This window comes from Dunckerocampus dactyliophorus, chromosome 10 (genome assembly GCF_027744805.1).
Source record: "Dunckerocampus dactyliophorus isolate RoL2022-P2 chromosome 10, RoL_Ddac_1.1, whole genome shotgun sequence".
Taxonomy (NCBI): domain Eukaryota; kingdom Metazoa; phylum Chordata; class Actinopteri; order Syngnathiformes; family Syngnathidae; genus Dunckerocampus; species Dunckerocampus dactyliophorus.
This window is the reverse complement of record NC_072828.1, coordinates 6,819,536-6,837,260: the sequence shown is the minus strand read 5'-3', so window position 1 is coordinate 6,837,260 and position 17,725 is coordinate 6,819,536. Positions and strand designations below refer to the sequence as shown.

Genomic DNA, 17,725 nt, shown 5'->3' with positions numbered 1-17,725 from the left:
GAAAAGTGGCTGCTTTCTTTTCCAAACCACTGAATCAAGACAAATGACAACCACGACTAATTTACTATACCTAGGCATAGAAGTTCAATTCAAGGGCTCGTCCGGGATTTGAACCCGGGACCTCTCGCACCCAAAGTGAGAATCATACGCCTAGACCAACGAGCCCTGTACTAAAAGTTGAAGTATGTAAATCTAGAACCGCACCCGCCCCAAGATGTGTTGAGCAGATTTCGAGCAGCGAGGTTTGGCCAATGACATTTTACATTGAATCAAATAGGGTCTTCCCATGTTGACCGAGCCCTCCAGTAGCCCTCTTCCAGTCATTGAAAATGGCTAGCATTGATGCTTGACTAGCACAAAGACTGCATTATTCAACATGTCTTTCGACTGTCTCTCGCTTCTCAGTCATCCAGATCAGTCAAAACCACAAAGGTTGAAGAGAGGCGATTGGACTTTTCTTGTTTGTTGAAGACGCAGGACCCCACCCGCTCCCACATTTGTTGAGCAGATTTCGAGCAGCTAGGTTTGGCCACTTACATTTTCCATTGGATCAAATAGGGTATTCCCGTGTTGACCGAGAAGAGGCGATTGCATTGTTCAAAATGCCTTCAGACTGTCTCTCGATTGTCAGTCATCCAGATCAGGCAAAGCCACAAAGGTTGAATCGAGACAATTGGACTTTTCTTGTTTGTTGAAGACGATTACCTTTCGTTCAAAAGGCTTCTTTTGTTTCCAGCAGTTAAGAACTGAAGAAATCTTTTGGACGAAAGGTGAAATGTCTCAACAAACAAGGACAGTCTTTTTGCCTCAATTTCACCTTTGCGAAGAGTGTTCAAACCACACACACAAAACATTTTGCACCCTAAGCAAGAATCATACCTGTAGGAGCACTGTACAATGAAACTGAACTACAATCAGACAAATTCAGACAGAACTGGAAAAAGGCTTCTTTCTCTCGTAATGACTTTACAAAATCAACCCCTTGTGTGAAGGTGAGCAAGCGGAATTGAGGCCCTCCTGAACTGTTGGCTGCTTTCTTGTCCAAACCACTGAATCAAGACAAATATCCTGTACGTGGCTATAGAGTTTCAACTCAAGGGCTCGTCCGGGATTTGAACCCGGGACCTCGCGCACCCTAAGCGAGAATCATACCCCTAGACCAACGAGCCCTGTATTAAAAGTTGAAGTATGTAAATCCAGGACCCCACATGCTCCCAGATTTGTTGACCAGATTTCGAGCAGCTCGGTTTGGCCGAATCATACGCCTAGACCAACGAGCCCTGTCCTAACAGTTGAAGTATGTAAATCTAGAACCGCACCCGCTCCCACATTTGTTGAGCAGATTTCGAGCAGCTAGGTTTGGCCAATTACATTTTACATTGAATCAAATAGGGTCTTCCCATGTTGACCGAGCCCTCCAGTAGCCCTCTTCCAGTCATTGAAAATGGCTAGCATTGATGCTTGACTAGCACAAAGACTGCATTATTCAACATGTCTTTCGACTGTCTCTCGATTCTCAGTCATCCAGATCAGGCAAAACCACAAAGGTTGAATCGAGGCGATTGGACTTTTCTTGTTTGTTGAAGACGCTTCACCTTTCGTTCAAAAGGCTTCTTCAGTTTACAGCAGTTCAGAAGAAGAAATCTTTTGGACGAAAGGTGAAATGTCTCAACAAACAAGAAAAGTGGCTGCTTTCTTTTCCAAACCACTGAATCAAGACAAATGACAACCACGACTAATTTACTATACCTGGGCAAAGAAGTTCAATTCAAGGGCTCATCCGGGATTTGAACCCGGGACCTCTCGCACCCAAAGCGAGAATCATACGCCTAGACCAACGAGCCCTGTACTAAAAGTTGAAGTATGTAAATCTAGAACCGCACCCGCCCCAAGATGTGTTGAGCATATTTCGAGCAGCTAGGTTTGGCCAATGACATTTTACATTGAATCAAATAGGGTCTTCCCATGTTGACCGAGCCCTCCAGTAGCCCTCTTCCAGTCATTGAAAATGGCTAGCATTGATGCTTGACGAGCACAAAGACTGCATTATTCAACATGTCTTCAGACTGTCTCTCGATTCTCAGTCATCCAGATCAGGCAAAACCACAAAGGTTGAAGAGAGGCGATTGGACTTTTCTTGTTTGTTGAAGACGCAGGACCCCACCCGCTCCCACATTTGTTGAGCAGATTTCGAGCAGCTAGGTTTGGCCACTTACATTTTCCATTGGATCAAATAGGGTATTCCCATGTTGACCGAGAAGAGGCGATTGCATTGTTCAAAATGCCTTCAGACTGTCTCTCGATTGTCAGTCATCCAGATCAGGCAAAACAATCATACAATCATACTTGTAGGAGCACTGTACAATGAAACTGAACTGCAATCAAACAAATTCAGACAGAACTGGAAAAAGGCTTCTTTCTCTCGTAATGACTTTACAAAATCAACCCCTTGTGTGAAGGTGAGCAAGCGGAATTGAGGCCCTCCTGAACTGTTGGCTGCTTTCTTGTCCAAACCACTGAATCAAGACAAATGACAACCACTCAATCATGACAAATTTCCTGTACGTGGCTATAGAGTTTCAACTCAAGGGCTCGTCCGGGATTCGACCTCTCGCACCCTAAGCGAGAATCATACCCCTAGACATAGACTGTCTCTCGATTCTCAGTCATCCAGATCAGGCAAAACCACAAAGGTTGAATAGAGACAATTGGACTTTTCTTGTTTGTTGAAGACGATTACCTTTCGTTCAAAAGGCTTCTTTCTATCATAATGACTTAACAAAATCAACCCTTAGTGTGAAGTGAGCAAGCAGAACTGAGGCCCTCCTGAACTGTTGGCTGCTTTCTTGTCCAAACCACTGAATCAAGACGAATGAAAACCACTCAATCATGACTAATTGAACATACTTGATCATACATTTTCAATTCAAGGACTTGTCCGGGATTTCAATCCGGGACCGCTTGCACCCAAAGCGAGAATCATTCGCCAAGACCAACAAGCCCTGCATTAAAACGCAGGACCCACCTGCTCCGAGATGTGTTGAGCAGATTTTGAGCAGCTAGGTTTGGCCAATTACATTTTATGTTGGTTCAAATTGGCTCTTCCCGTGTTGACCGAGAAGATTCTATTGCATTGTTCAACATGTCTTCAGACTGTCTCTTGATTCTCAGTCATTCAGATCAGGCAAAACCACAAAGGTTGAATCGAGGCGATTGGACTTTTCTTGTTTGTTGAAGACGCTTCACCTTTCGTTCAAAAGGCTTCTTCAGTTTACAGCAGTTCAGAACTGAAGAAACCTTTTGCACGAAAGGTGAAATGTCTCAACAAACAACGAAAGTCTTTTTGCCTCAATTTCACCTTTGCAAAGAGTGTTCAAACCACACACACAAACCATTTTGCACCCTTGACCTGCAGGAAGTGATGTCTCGGCCCTGCAGGATATCGGCTTATGATCGACAATTATGTAGAACATCCCTACTCTGCAAATTCCACACCTTCATTCAAACCACTGTCTACATTATTGATGTGGGAAATACTCAAAAAAGTCCAAGAGTCAAGGAGCTCAGGGCCAGGATTTTAAACACCGATTGATAGGATAGTGATGTTCACTTGTTTTATTTATTTTTTATTTGACACATTGTCATGCATTTTTTCCTCACAAGTTAAAACGCACCTTGATCATTTTTACAAGTTAACAGCTTTATGTGAAACTGAAACAAATGCTGTATGTCCATTCTTTGATGTGAGTTCTTCTGAGGTGTTGAGTTCAAACTGGGTGAAAAGCTATGGAACTGAATATCATATTGGTATGCTTGTGTGCCCCAAGAAAGAGCAAGATCTTCCAATTCTCAACAGGATAACCAGCATTGTCATTAATGACAATCAAGCATTCCTTTTGATGTGCAAAATGGACACACATTATTTTGATGAACACTTCAATGCTTATTGTATAAAGGGCACAGGAGATTACTTTTCTGTTTAATCTGTAGGTGACTTGATGTATTACAGACCATATGACATGCAGTTTTCAAATGAAATGGATGAAAGAATTTACATTTTTGGACATTGTCACATTGTTTAACCCCCTTTAGATTTGTACTGTATGTAGCTCTGTTGAATGGTGTGCCCATTTAATCAAATTTTGTTCAAATTGGCAATATTTTTGTATTTCAGGTTTTTGTAAGGCATTAAAAAGGGCTTATTTAACACAAAAGTGTGATTAAAAAATGACACTTAAGAAGTGTTGATGAAGGTGTTAAAATAGGTGAGTTAAAAGCAACTCAAAATTTGTTTAATGCAACGATTTCAAGTGTTTGCTGCATCACTTTCCCTGTGCTAAACCTGAAACACTTTGAAAAGTGTTGTTTGTAATATCTAGTGTGGACCATATATAGCAAACTGAAAGTGGTCACACTAACTCGATATGAGTTGGATTTGCTTTTTAGCTTCACCGAAAGCGTGATTGTTGCCAAAGACACAATGTGGCAGCAAGATAAACACAGAAACCACCTTTCTGTTTTGCCATGAGTTATTTCTTGAATTCAATAGGGTTTCTCACCTTCTTCATCAAAATGATGGCACTTGCAACTTTCCTTGACTCCCTTTGGTTTATTTTTCAGCCGTGATCAAAAGAAAAGCAGACACTTGAGGTGAGAAACACAATTGAATTCAAGAAATAACTCATGGCAAAACAGGAAAGTGGTGTCTGTGTTGATCTCGCTCCCACATTGTGTCCTTGGCATAATTGTAAAACTATAAAAACGTTTTGTGTTAACATTTTTGGCTTTTTGGAACGGATTAATTGGATTTACATTATTTCTCATGGTAAAAATTAATTCAGTTAGAGTACGTTTCAGCTAGAGTTGGACTTTCTGCAACGGACTCATGACGTTAACCAAGGTTCCACTGTATATTGTATTTAACCCCAAAGTTTTCATTGGCGTTATTAGTAGTTTTTTCTGTATGTTGTGTCTATATGCTTTATTTTTCCCTTTTTTTGTTTTTGTTTTATTTCTGCAACATACCGCAGGCCAATAAAAACAAGCCATGGGCTGGAAATGGCCTCCAGGCCACACTTTGGACACCCTGCATTCGGGCAAGGTGATTATCTGAATGTGATCCATCAACATCGATAAGCATTGATGCATGTGAACGTTGTGATGATGAACGATGCCTGCAGGCCGCTGCTCGTCCTGAGACCATTTGTGATCTCGCCTTTTGCTGCTGACAAACCACAAATGTGTGTGTGTGCGTGTGTGTGTGTTCGCAGAGTGTGAGCCCAGTTTAAAGCAAGCCTTTGATTACCATAGACCCGCCCAGTGGTTATCCAGTTACCAGCCCCTTTGCCGCCATTGGCTGCCCCCAGCTAGTTATGCAAGGTAGTGAATCCCCATGGGGGAGGTGTGGCCAAAAGTGAAAGGACTGCTTTGGCAGGCAGAATAGAGCTTTTATTGAGGATATCTCAAAGCTCACCATCAGGGACCAAATCGAGGGATTGTTGAGGAAATCTTTGCTGCTGCCGCTCTTTCATTCCTTCCCTGCAGCCAAAGCAGAGAGCAGAATGCAAGGAATCTGCAGTATTTCTCACCTCCTGTATTCAGGTGTGTGCCGCCTCGCTCCCCTCCTCCCTTCCTACCTGCCTATCTTTCCTCTTCCCTCACCCCTGGGCTGCCTGCTGTCGACTCCATTCCCAGGCAGGGTGTCTGAGGCCATGGTGCTGCTCTCCCTGCTGCCCTGCCTCTGCACTCTGCTTTCTCCGGACCTCCTGCCTCGGGCGGAGGCTGGATTTCTACCCCTTTGGTCTGGACCAGGGGGACTCTCAGACCGTAGCCCAGGACGATGGGGGCTCCGGACTTGTGGTGATCTCTGTGGCATTCCCCTTCTTTGGAGATTGGCACACGGGGCTCTATGTGAGTACAGCAGTGTGTTTATGTCTATATACATATATATAAAGTGTGTGTGTGTGTACTTGGCAAGGCACAGTGACAAGGTGTGGACTGCAGAGCCACAGGGGGATGCGATGGAGGCACGCAGCCAAGCGCTACTCTGCAGCAGTCCGCTGAGAGTTTGTATGTTTGCCTGCGCTCCACCGCTGTGTAACCTCACTTGTACAATATTAGCTTTCCTGCCCACGGCGGGAATCACCATCCATCCCGATCATGACCTTCCCCGGCAGAGATCCTTGCGCCGAGCATCCGTTCACACACTTTGATCTGCCCTGGTCGTTTGCACAAGACAGAACCATAAAAAAGGCACCACCTGTCGCGGTTATGCTTGCATTGTGTGTGAATGTAAAATGAATGGACAGTCAGGTTTTTACATGATATGCATATGTGAATGTGTAAACTAGTGTGTAAACTAGAGTGTTTGTGTATGTGAATGGCTAAACTCATGTTTAAATTTTGTGTTATGTGACCGGACTAATGTTTATCTCGTGTGTGTGTTCACGTGTGTGTGCGTTTGTGTGTGTGAATGGACACACAGGTTTACATGATGTGCATATGTGAATGCATAAAATGAGGATAAATTGGACAGACTGTTGTGTGAATGCCGTGAGCATGACTTCTTCTTCTTCTGCTACAGATGGAGAACTGCAACCAGCCGGCCATCATAACCAAAGATATCCGCATGGTGTTTCATTCTCGCAACACAAAGCTCTTGGCGACTTGCTCCATTCGCAAGCCTGCGAGGGGCAGATATCACAAGGTGGTGAAGCAGAGTCTGGCTCCTCTCCTCCACTAAAAAGCTTCCTCTTCCTCTTCTCTACAAACCATGTAACCGGCATGGATGAGGTCAGCCTGCGCAACCTGGTGGAGCGCAGGAATTCCAGTTAAGAGTCAAGATTTGAGGCGCCCTTCTGGAGAGCTTTGTAATCTACCGCTGCCCTGTGTCCATCGCAAGGCATGCCGAGGTGACGCAGGCGGGTGCTGCACACATCAGTGGCCTATGTCAGCAGGGAGGAGAACCTGGCCGGGTGAAGGCCTGCTTCAAGATGTGATCGCAAAAAACACAATCGTAGACCATCAGTCTATATCCGCTAGTCCCAAACAAGCAAGTTGTTTGATGTTTCCGATCCATCATTTTTGTCCTTCAGGTGGAGAAGACCAAACATTTCCTCTTACTGAGAGAGAAGCTGGAGTCCACCCTGCTGGCAGGTCACCCCCACCCTCCGAGGCTGAGCCGTATGTTAGCGCTGGTTCAGAACTCACCACTGAGAGGCAGCGCGAGCTCGCCGCTAAGGTCGCCTATCGCTCAGATCCTCACTTTCATCTTGTTTTTGTTGCCCAGGTATAGTTCTTCCTGCAGATATGCTGTATATCAATAAATGCTATGCTTTTCTACACACAGTGTCTGTAGCTGCTGACTCACTCCTTCGACAGAGAGTACAGCCACGTATGCGTCAGCGCCAGTGAAAGCAAAAGTACTTCCTCTTCAGACCTGCACCAGGCAAACACTTTCTTTCACAATGCTAACACACATTTGCGGCCGTGTGTTTGCAGATATCTGAGATGTCCGTCGCCTCCATCTCTGCCCTCAACCATTGCACCCTCCTTCTCCAGGGTTGCTATAGGAATTTTAAACTCAGGTCTGCCCTCAGACGCTTGTGTGCTTGTTGTTGCTGTTACGTATCAACGCAAGGCAGGAAATAAGACCATTATATACTGTATGATGTACTAAATAACTATCGTACATTAGATGGTACATTCATTTGGTGTAAATATGGTACATTATTAGATGGTACTTTAAAAATGATGTAAAATGGTAGATTAGATGCTCATTAAATATGATGTAAATATGGTACATTAGATGGTACATTAAATATGATTTATATACGATACATTAAATATGGTGTAAATACGGTACATTAGATGGTACATTGAACATGATGTAAATTTTGTACATTGGGGGTACATTAAATATGATGTAAATACAGTACATCAGAGGTACATTGAATATGGCGCATTAGAGGAACATTAAATATGATGTAAATTCAGGATGTAAATCTCTTTGTGATAGACGATTCGATATGTAAAAAAGTTGTAATCTAATGAGAAAAAGTAATTTTTCTAGAATAATGTAATACTATGAGGAAAAATAACAGCTTTAATAGTGTAAATTTAAATGTAAATTATATTTAAATTAAATCACTTTATAAGAATAAATTCAAAATATTAAGAGAAAAATCTAATGAGAAAAAGGCATAATTTTATGTGAATAACGTCATACTATTATGAGGAAAAATAATGCCATTTTAGCAGCAAAATTTGAAATATGAATATATTATAATATAATAATATATAATATTTGTTAAAGTTGTAACATGATGAGAAACAAACAAAACAACTATTGAAGTTGTCTTTTTTTTTGTAGCCCTAACCCTTTGCATCCTTTCATTTTTTAGCGCAGGATCCTCAGAGGACAAAGTTTGTACACCCCTGTGCTACACAACGCCACAGTACAATTCATCGTTCCCCTCAATGAACCACAGCTCCCCCAGTGCCGGCAGCACTTCTGCACCACCACCATGCTCAGCTTTAGACAAGGATCAATTATCTTGTGAATCACTTGTGCTGCCCAGTATTGGTTGTGTACTGGTTCATTTTCAGTGGAAAGTAAATCTATACTGCTATACAAGCTGTACACGGACTACTCTAATGTACTGTATATCCAAGTTTATTTTCAATAGAAGTGCTTCCCAACGTTTATGTAGCCAAGCCACATTTACATTAGAAAAATCTCACGGCGCACCACCAAGCAAAAATGTATGAATGGCAACAGGTGGATTCACAAGTTAATTGTGTACCTCCTGCCCTCTAGTGGAAGGTCATTGAATTGTTCTACATGTCACTATATACTGTAAGTGGTTGTCAATTTTTTTCTGTCATTCCCCCACTGGGGCACAGAAATGTTTTCGCACCCCCCAATTTGAAATACTATTAAGAAACTGATATCTATTAATTTACCTGTACTGTACAGACTCAACTCCAAACTGAAACCAGCGAAATGTGAAAAAATGGAGAGCAGTGAAGCATACAAGCGTATTCAAGGGTCAACTTGCATGCTGAGTACGACAAATTCATACGTGTTGGCACGTCTGCACTAATATTGAAAGTCCACCCTGCCTCTCACGCCCTTGACAGTTCACAGCGCCCGAGGGAGCCCCACCCCATGTGTTTGTGAAGCACTGCACTGTATGTGCCCATGGGCACCTGGTCGGCCATTAGGATCACATGAGTCACTCGCCAGCCTGTTCTAAAAATAAAGCTCCACTTACCAGTGAGTTGCATCTAATTTTTTTGGTTGGTATTCTTGTTTAAATCACACTTACATGTAAACTGGAAATGACAATATTGTGGTGGCCACTAGGGGGCATGTCTCTCACCCAGTCGGGAGTCGACTAGGGGGCGTGGTTAGAGTCCAGGTTTGGGCGCACAAGTGTTAGCGCTATAAAAGAGATGTTCCATCTTTTTCAAGATGAGTAGTGTGCAGTTGGAGAATAAAGCTCTGCATGAGACCAAACCTTGAGTCTTCCTTGCAACTGCCACAATATATAAATACTGTATATATAATTTATATAATTTATTGTAAATATATAATTTGTAACAGCGCCAAATTAACTTCAAATTTAAATCACGTTAAGAGATGGCACACATGTCTGAAAATCTATTTACCTAACACTGGTTTCTGTAATAGCAGAATATTTGAATCAGACTGTGTTATTATGAGCAATGAGGAGTGGCGTTCAAAGACACCACGTCATTTAAGTTGCATTCACATATTTTGAGTTTGATTTCCGAGCACACTTAAATGCAGAAAATTGTACTTCCGCATTAAGAGTTACAAAGTGAGTGATAAGAATATCCACGTATTGATTTTCATTGCATTTCTGTTTATTGACCACCCATACACGCATGATAAAGACCTTGGGATGATGTTCGGAGTGTCCATGAACGCCTCTCGCTGTATGTCTCGTGACAGTGAGGAAGTGTTGTTGCAATGAATGGACTAAAGACGTGTTTGTTTGAACTATTGTGTTGGATTGCACTGCTGTTGATGTGTTCAGGTAAGAATAAAGTTATAAATGAGCGTTACGCTGTGGGGTGCTACACTGTACCGCCGTCTGTTGTCATAATAGAGAGCCTTGACTTGCCATGATGCCTGTGTGTTAATTGCGCAAAAAAAATGTAACGTAATTAATGAAATATATTAGTTACCGCCGTTAACGCACAATTTTAGACAGCCCTATTATTAACATTTCAGCCTCTTTGTACATTGGGCCTTTATTGCTTTATATTTACCATTTCCCGTGTAATTTTATTTCTACAATGTGGCGCTGGCCTCAAATGGCCCCCAAGCTGCAGTTTTAACATCCCTGCTTTAGTGGAACAAGTATTATTTGTAATAAGCAAATGATTTCTTAGGTAAATTTGCACACATGATAATGTACCACACAGCACAGTGGTTGGGAATCCCTGGTCTACAGTATGGTAGGACACGTTATAACCGTGAAATGGACTGCAGATGCGTGAACCACCAGATGTCCACTGGTGCCACCCTGTTCTACCTGGCTTGCCAGGAGGGACACGTGCACATGGCAGAGCACCTGGTGAAGAACTGTGGCACCAATGTGCACGTGAGGGCCCACGACGGCATGAGCTGCCTGCACGCTGCCACCAACACGGGCCACAAAGACGTGGTGGCGTGGCTGGTGAGCGGCCATCCTACCTCCACATTCCCGCTTAAGCCTTCACCTGGATGAGCTGCTTGTTTCCTTATACAGGTGAGCCACACGGACATCAGCCTCTCCTGCCAGGATGAAGAGGGAGCCATCATGCTGCACTTTGCCGGCAGTAGGGGGCACTCCCGCATCGTGGAGTGGCTGCTTGAGGCCGGGCAAAGATCATGAGGGATTATAGGGGCGAGACGCCCCTGCATGATGTGGCAGACAACGGAGAGCTGGACGTTGTCTTTGGTGTTGTTATATTTGAATTGTAACTAAACTAAAGAGCAGCCATAAATCACATGTGCATATTTGTGCCCTGTCAGTGCTGTAAAAGCATACTGGCCCGCCACGCCAAGCCCGCTGACAGAGATGTTGATGAACCCGCGGCGGCTGAGCCGAGTATAACGGGAACCATGACTGTGCCAAATACCTGCATGCAATAGAGAACAACGTAAGCACACCTCCTGTGATTTTTTTTTTCTTCCACTCCTCGGAGCCATCTGGGTCGGTACTGACCGTCTGTGATCTTTGGCGTGGTCGGGGAGGTAAGAGCAAACATCTGGGAAGCTGAGCCAATCATTTTGTTTAATTTGTAACACCAAATGTCACTGAGGTCACTCGCATTTGCTCTCGCTTTCCGGAAAATGAAAGCGTGTGTGTGAGAAGAAGAAACAGTGACATCACATTTTTTGTAGTTCTTTATGCAAAAAAAAAATGAACTGAAATGTGTTAGCGCATGATTACGTGACTTGCACAAACACAACCCTCATAGACCTGATCTTGTCAAACACAAAACCCCACAAACAATACAAATAATCCACTCAAACAGGCTTTATGGACGGAAGAGAGTTTTCAAGCTCTGGATTCTCCTTGGCACTGTCGCTAGCCATGACTCCCGCTTCACGCTTCCAGTTCCTTGGCTTCACTCTATAACAGTTTATCAAAAATATACAAAATAATAAATCATGCTGTTTCATGGTTGTATAGAGCCTATTATTACGAAAAAAATGCATATTGAAACAAATTTTACGTTTTTTTGCCGCAGTTAAGCATTTTCAAGCATAAAAATGAAATAAAATATAGAAACAGTAATCCCTCAATTATCGCTGTTTACTGGTTCCAGACCAAACTGTGATAAGCAAATTTTTGCGAAATTGGATTCCTTATTCATAAGTTGAATATTTTCATAGTTAGAGCATAGAAACCTGTTTTTGACCTTCTAAATATGTTTTTTTAACACGACTAGAGCCCTCTAGACATGAAATAACACCCCGAAAGTCACCTTCACACTGCTATTATCCAATATGGTTGACGCAATAAGAGTAAATAACCATTTAAGACATAAATATGACTCGTGCTTGTGTGTGTTGCTGTAAATGTGTTACGGTGCCAGGGGAGGCCTCGTTCGGGGCTGTTATGCCTGTTGTGACATCATTCAAACCTGCAATAAAAGCCTGTTTTTCCGCCGATCCAGTCTGGTGCTTGTTTGTCTCACCCAACATTACAGTAACATTACTGACATCTAGTGACCAGTGTAGAATACATATCATCACAATGTCTTTGAACATGTTTTCTGAATGCCTTATATTTGTTTTTTAGTTCACTTAGCCATATTTATGCTTGAAAAAGCTTAATTTTTAATTAATAGGCTTTATTCAACCACGAAATGGCATGATTTGTTAATATTATTTGAAAAATTGTGATTGTGTGAGGCCGTGAAATTCTAAGAGCAAAGTGACGAATGATGACTGTAAAAGGCATTCAGATGACGCATTCAGATGACGCATTCAAAGATGTTGTGATGATATGTAGTATTCTACACTGGTCACTAGGTGTCAGTGATGTTACTGTGATGTTGGGTGAGACACACAAGCACCAGACTTGGCTGGAATACTTTCACAACAGGCCCAATAGTAGCTAACATGCGTTAGTTTATATTATGTCTTATTTATGTCTTAAATGGCTTATTTTCTCTTCTTATGTCTACCATATTGGGTAATAGGAGTTTAACACTCGAACTCCCAAGGCAGTCATTTTGACTGTTTTCAAAATTTGCAATGTCATAACTTAGTTTAAAAAAAACCTATGGACCCATAGGACCCTGACTTTTCCTAAATGTGTGTATATTTTATTCTAACATTGTTTTATCATTACAATTTCAAAACACAAAAGAGATCTGAGTGTTACTACCGCGAATGACCATAGCAGTCAAATTGACTGCCTGCTTTTTACAGGGGGTGTAATATTTCACTATTTGCTACATTTTTTTTGTTTGTTTTTTATGCTTTGTGATGCTAAAACCTAGCTATAGCTTCACTCTAAACCCAAGAGAGACAAAAATGACAAGTAGAAAGAAGGTGACAGCTATGGAGGCTTTAGCCTTGCTTCAGAGAAGATGGTTGCAGTTCGAGTTTGCATGTGTAATTGCAGAGAAGTGTTGTTGTGTCAATTCAATCAAACACTCAATCACTATATTTTTCATTTACTGTCCTGATGTGTTTTTTACCTATTCCACCAATTTATTTTGAGATCTTTTTAATGATAATCCAAATTACATACAAAGAGTCAAAATGACTGCTATGGTCATTCTAGTAGTTGCAGAATTCTGGTAGACCGAGTGTTAAACGGGACTACACGGGTGTTATTTCATGTCTAGAGGGCTCTAATGCTAAAAAAAAAAAATTAGAAGGTCTTAAACAGGTTTTGCATGCTGTAACTGCGATGATATTTCATAAATAACAAATCCTACACTGTGGAAATTCACTTATTTAAGAAAGACGGGACTGTGCATATTAATTAGCATTTTCATTTAAATATGCAAGATTAGTGGCTAATTTTCAACTACCCTGAAAGTACAGTAACAATACCATTTAAAAAAAGAGAGCAATGAATCAATGAAAACAGTAAAACAATAAGCAGTAAATAATGTGCATTTGACAGAATCTTAACATTTGGCTAGACATAAAGTCCTTGACTGCTAAAGTGATAAAGTATTTGAGTGCTAAAGTGCTTGGTGCCATCGTATCAGAACCTGTTGATGTTATTATGTTTTTTTTTTTTATGATGGCTTAATTAAAAAGACAATTTGTGTTGAGTGAGGACACGTTTGGTGATGCTGGAGTCTTACTGGAAGAAATACTAGAAAAAAACTCAAAGAGCAATCTTTAGAGGTGAGGTTTGAGTCAAGAGGACGTGCTGTCTGCGGATTTATGATTTGTTGTCCATCAAAAGGGCAGCGGAGTAATCAGGGAATTGTTAGCTGACAGCAGACTTGCTGCACCTCAAAGCATCAGCAGGTGCTGAGCCGGGCCACACATGATGATCCGCGGCTGGCGTCCAACGGAATCCATGAATAAGTCAGCAGTGAAGTGCAGCACACGCACATGAAGAGGATGACGAATGCGAGCCAGCGAAGCGCAGCTGCTGAGCTCTTCCCTCACACATAATCCTCCCTCGCAACATCCATCCATCCATTAATATTTTATGCCGCTTACCCTCATTAGGCTCGTAGGGGTATGCCTATCCCAGCAGAATTAATGCGAGGGGTGGGGTACAACCTGAACTGGTCGCCAGCCAATGGCAGGGCACATATAGACGAACAACCATTCACACTCACATTCATACCTATGGACAATTTAGAGTCTCCAATTAACCTAACATGCATGTTTTTGGAATGTGGGAGGAAACCGGAGTACCCGGAGAAAATCCACACAGACACGGGGAGAACATGCAAACTCCACACAGAGATGCCCAAGTGGAGATTCGAACCCAGGTCTCCCCAATCTCCTTCCCTTGGAAGAATGGAGGGCTAATTATGTAGGCGCCGGCCCGTTGGTGATGCCCCGAATGCCGCCTGGAGCCCCCACCTGCCTGGCGTTTTTTTTCCCTCTTGGGCGGCTCAGGTGGAAGGCCCCGAGGCCGAGCCTGTTATGAGATCCACAAGGTTAGGTTTCAGAGTTTTCACCATCCCGATGCCTGGAAGCGGCAACTCAATCCCTGGTAAGGACCGGGAGAGCAGGATGTCTAGCGCACGTCTGACTCGAGGGAAGCTCTGCCTGTCACCTTCTGGTACCGCTAAGAATCACCAGCACACGGAGTGCGCGGTCACGTGGGCTTAAGAAAGCAGCAGCGGTGCTTTAATTACATCTGTTCCGGTGTCTGGAAAGCAAAGGTTCTACATTGTCAGTCAGGTACCTCGGTTGAACGGGCGGAGGTGGAAAGACGGGATGGACTCCAACAACAACCAGGTCACTGTCAAGCAGCTCGCTTCATTTTGCAATTCAGGAGGATCTGCAGTCTGATGAACAGTAAAAGTTACTGGTTACTTTATTTGTATATATATCGTCGCTCTCCACATTGCGGTTCGAATGTCACGGCTTCACACTATCACGGTTTTTCAAACTTATATTAATTAATAGATAATGCTGTTTTGAGATTACAGCCTTATTAGTCAAGAAATATGCATATTGAAGCAAATGTCACATATTTTTTTGGCTAAATTAAGCTTTGTCAAGCATAAAAATGGCTAAATGAACTGAAATAAAAATACAGTAGGCCCTCGTTTATAGCGGTTAATTGGTTCCAGACCTGACTGCAGTAAAGCAATTTCCGCTATATAGGACTCAATGTTAATAAATTTAATATTTTCGTAGCGAGAGTAAAGAAAACCTGTACAGTATATGACTTTGTAAAGACAGTTTTTAACACTATTAGAGCACAGCAAACATGAAATAACACCCATATGATTCCCTTTACACTCCTGTTGTCCATTGTTTATAACACATTCCTCAACTCTTATGCTACAGGGGGCTCGAGACGGCCGCTAGCCAGCAAGATAGCAAGTTAAAAAGCTAACCATTTAGCCTAGAATTTATTTCTTCTTAACTAGGGCTGTCAAAGTTAAGTTTCCTTTAACGGCACCATTTTTTATTGCCCTCCTTTTTTGGTTAAGCGACCTGTATTAACATAAAAAAAAAGGAGTGGAGCGGGCTGGATTGGGGTACCTCCTGCCTGTTCCGCGGTGCCTGTCCGCCGGGGTCGGGTATGCGGCCGTGGAGCTGGCCGTCGCGGCACAGTGGCTCGCCTGGGGTGGCCTGGCTTGTGGGGTGCTTTTGTCTGGTTTGCCTGGACGGTCCTTTGGACTCCGTGGAGGAAGTGGGGGAGAGAAGGATGTTGGCTAAGCTGACATCCATCATGGACAACACCTCTCACCCACTACATGACACTGTTGTTTCCCTGGGCAGCTCCTTCAGCAGCAGACTGTTACACCCACGGTGTAAGAAGGAGAGGTTCCGCAGGTCCTTCATACCGACCGCTATCAGGCTCTACAACACCTGAACCATTTTGTATTTCACTATGTCTATGTCTATGACTATGTCTATGACTATGCATTCTTTACTTGTGTACATACTTGTGTATCTTGCTTGCTGCTGTAACAGATGAATTTCCCTGCTGTGGGATTAATAAAGTACTACTACTACTGGCCTTCCCTGGGGTGGCCCGTTGGGACCTGTTGATGCCGGGGCTTGCGCCAGGGGGCGGCTTGCGGTGCTTCCCTCGGACTGACTTGGGCCGTGGGCACCTCTGCGATCTTGGGGTGGATTCGGCAGTCTGCAGGGGGCGGTGCCGGTACTACGGATGGCCCACATGCCGCCATGGTGGCTTGTGGTTGCTGCGCTCTGGTGGCTGCTGGGACGCTGGGCTGTCTGGTGTGGTGGGGCTTGGTCCTGCTCGCGGGGACCGTGGGCCTGGGTGACGTGGGGCGGGCTGGCGCTTCCGGCGTGGCCGAGTTTCTTTCCGGTTGCAGGGGCGTCTCTGGGCCTGCTGGTATGTGGCCCTCGGTGCCCGTCTGCCTTTGTGGGGTGTGATCTCTCCCTCAGGGGTTGGCTGTCCTCCGGCCCGCCGGCGCCCTGTTTCTGGTTGGGATTGCCTCTCTGCGGCCCTTTGCTGGTCTTCCCAGGGGGGAGGGCTCTCTAGGCTGGCTCTTGGGAGGGCTGATCTTTGTGCTGCCTGCCCCTGTGAGCCTGGTGGCTTTCTGGCGGTGGGGGTTCAGCCTGGCTATTTGGGGCGGGGCTTTCTGGGTGGTGGAGGGGGGGCCCTCTCCCTTCATGCATTTTCAGTGACAATTAGTAGCTCACCCACTCACGCACCTTTATACAGGGTCGGGCAAAATGATTTGACACATTTGTAGGTTAAATAAAAGGCAAATAAAGTAAAGAAACAAAAAAGTGTTTTTATTTTCGAAAAGTACATATAATGCCATTTTTTTCATATAATGCCATTTTGCTTTGTTTCTTTATAATGCCATTGTTTTTCATTTCTTTTTCAGTTGCTGCCATGAATTGGACTGGTGAGCATCGAGCTTTCATTGTGGAAACGTTTATCAAAACAAACGAATCTGGAACTGCAACACAACGAGCGTTCCGTTTGCACTTCAATCTTGGCAGACATGATCCTGTACCAGCTCCAAACACCATCTTGTTATGGGTTCCCAACTTCACAGCTACTGGATCTGCATTGAGTGTGTGGACAGTAATGGAACCCATTTGACTGATTTAATTTTTAAAACATAATGAAACAGATTGGCATTATATGTACTTTTCGAAAATAAAAACACTTTCTTGTTTCTTTACTTTATTTGCCTTTTATTTAACCTACAAATGTGTCAGATCATTTTGCCTGACCCTGTATATATGAAGACTTGCACACATACAGAGATACCTGTACACACGTACACGTACATATGCACACTCACAATACATACGTACTTCCCCACATTACTCACTGAGTTAACTGGGGTGTTATTATGTTGTTGGTTTTATTACAGCGACGGTGATGTCGGAATATGATTATAGTTTTTACAATGATGTACATTACAGTTATTGTCATTCTGATCAGTATCATAATTAATAATTTCATTACTACTATTATGTGTGTCTATTTCAATGCAGTATTATCATTGTGGTTGTTGATATTATTTTGCCCCTTCCGTCAGGGTCTTT

The 17,725-nt window shown here is 43.2% G+C and overlaps 1 protein-coding gene and 2 non-coding genes across 6 annotated transcripts; 1 reads left to right on the top strand and 2 right to left on the bottom strand.

The window, feature by feature from the left end:
- Window positions 1–1,097: 1,097 nt before the first annotated feature.
- trnap-agg (transfer RNA proline (anticodon AGG)) lies at window positions 1,098–1,169 on the bottom strand. Its single transcript has one exon. It is a non-coding gene; the product is annotated as a tRNA-Pro (tRNA).
- Window positions 1,170–1,772: 603 nt separating this feature from the next.
- trnap-ugg (transfer RNA proline (anticodon UGG)) lies at window positions 1,773–1,844 on the bottom strand. Its single transcript has one exon. It is a non-coding gene; the product is annotated as a tRNA-Pro (tRNA).
- An 8,121-nt stretch (window positions 1,845–9,965) lies between these two features.
- Window positions 9,966–17,259, top strand: LOC129189106 (espin-like). Of its 4 annotated transcripts, none has more exons than XR_008572732.1 (4): window positions 9,966–10,064; window positions 10,456–10,709; window positions 10,782–11,175; window positions 17,053–17,259. XR_008572732.1 is itself a non-coding variant. In XM_054790456.1 (3 exons), exons 1-3 carry the CDS (start codon window positions 9,998–10,000, stop codon window positions 10,905–10,907), a joined length of 447 nt encoding a protein of 148 aa, XP_054646431.1. In that variant the 5' UTR covers window positions 9,966–9,997; the 3' UTR covers window positions 10,908–11,596. The 4 variants fall into 4 exon arrangements, 1 of the variants encoding a protein (XP_054646431.1); XR_008572734.1 differs by having other exon boundaries at window positions 9,983–10,064; window positions 10,523–10,709; XR_008572733.1 differs by having other exon boundaries at window positions 10,010–10,064; window positions 10,423–10,709.
- Window positions 17,260–17,725: the final 466 nt, after the last annotated feature.

Coding starts and splice junctions, on each gene's coding strand:
- LOC129189106 (XM_054790456.1), top strand. CDS start 9,998: ATGAATGGACTAAAGACGTGTTTGTTTGAACTATTGTGTTGGATTGCA. Junction 10,065..10,455: donor ACTGCTGTTGATGTGTTCAG/GTAAGAATAAAG, acceptor TGTACCACACAG/CACAGTGGTTGGGAATCCCT. Junction 10,710..10,781: donor AAGACGTGGTGGCGTGGCTG/GTGAGCGGCCAT, acceptor TTCCTTATACAG/GTGAGCCACACGGACATCAG.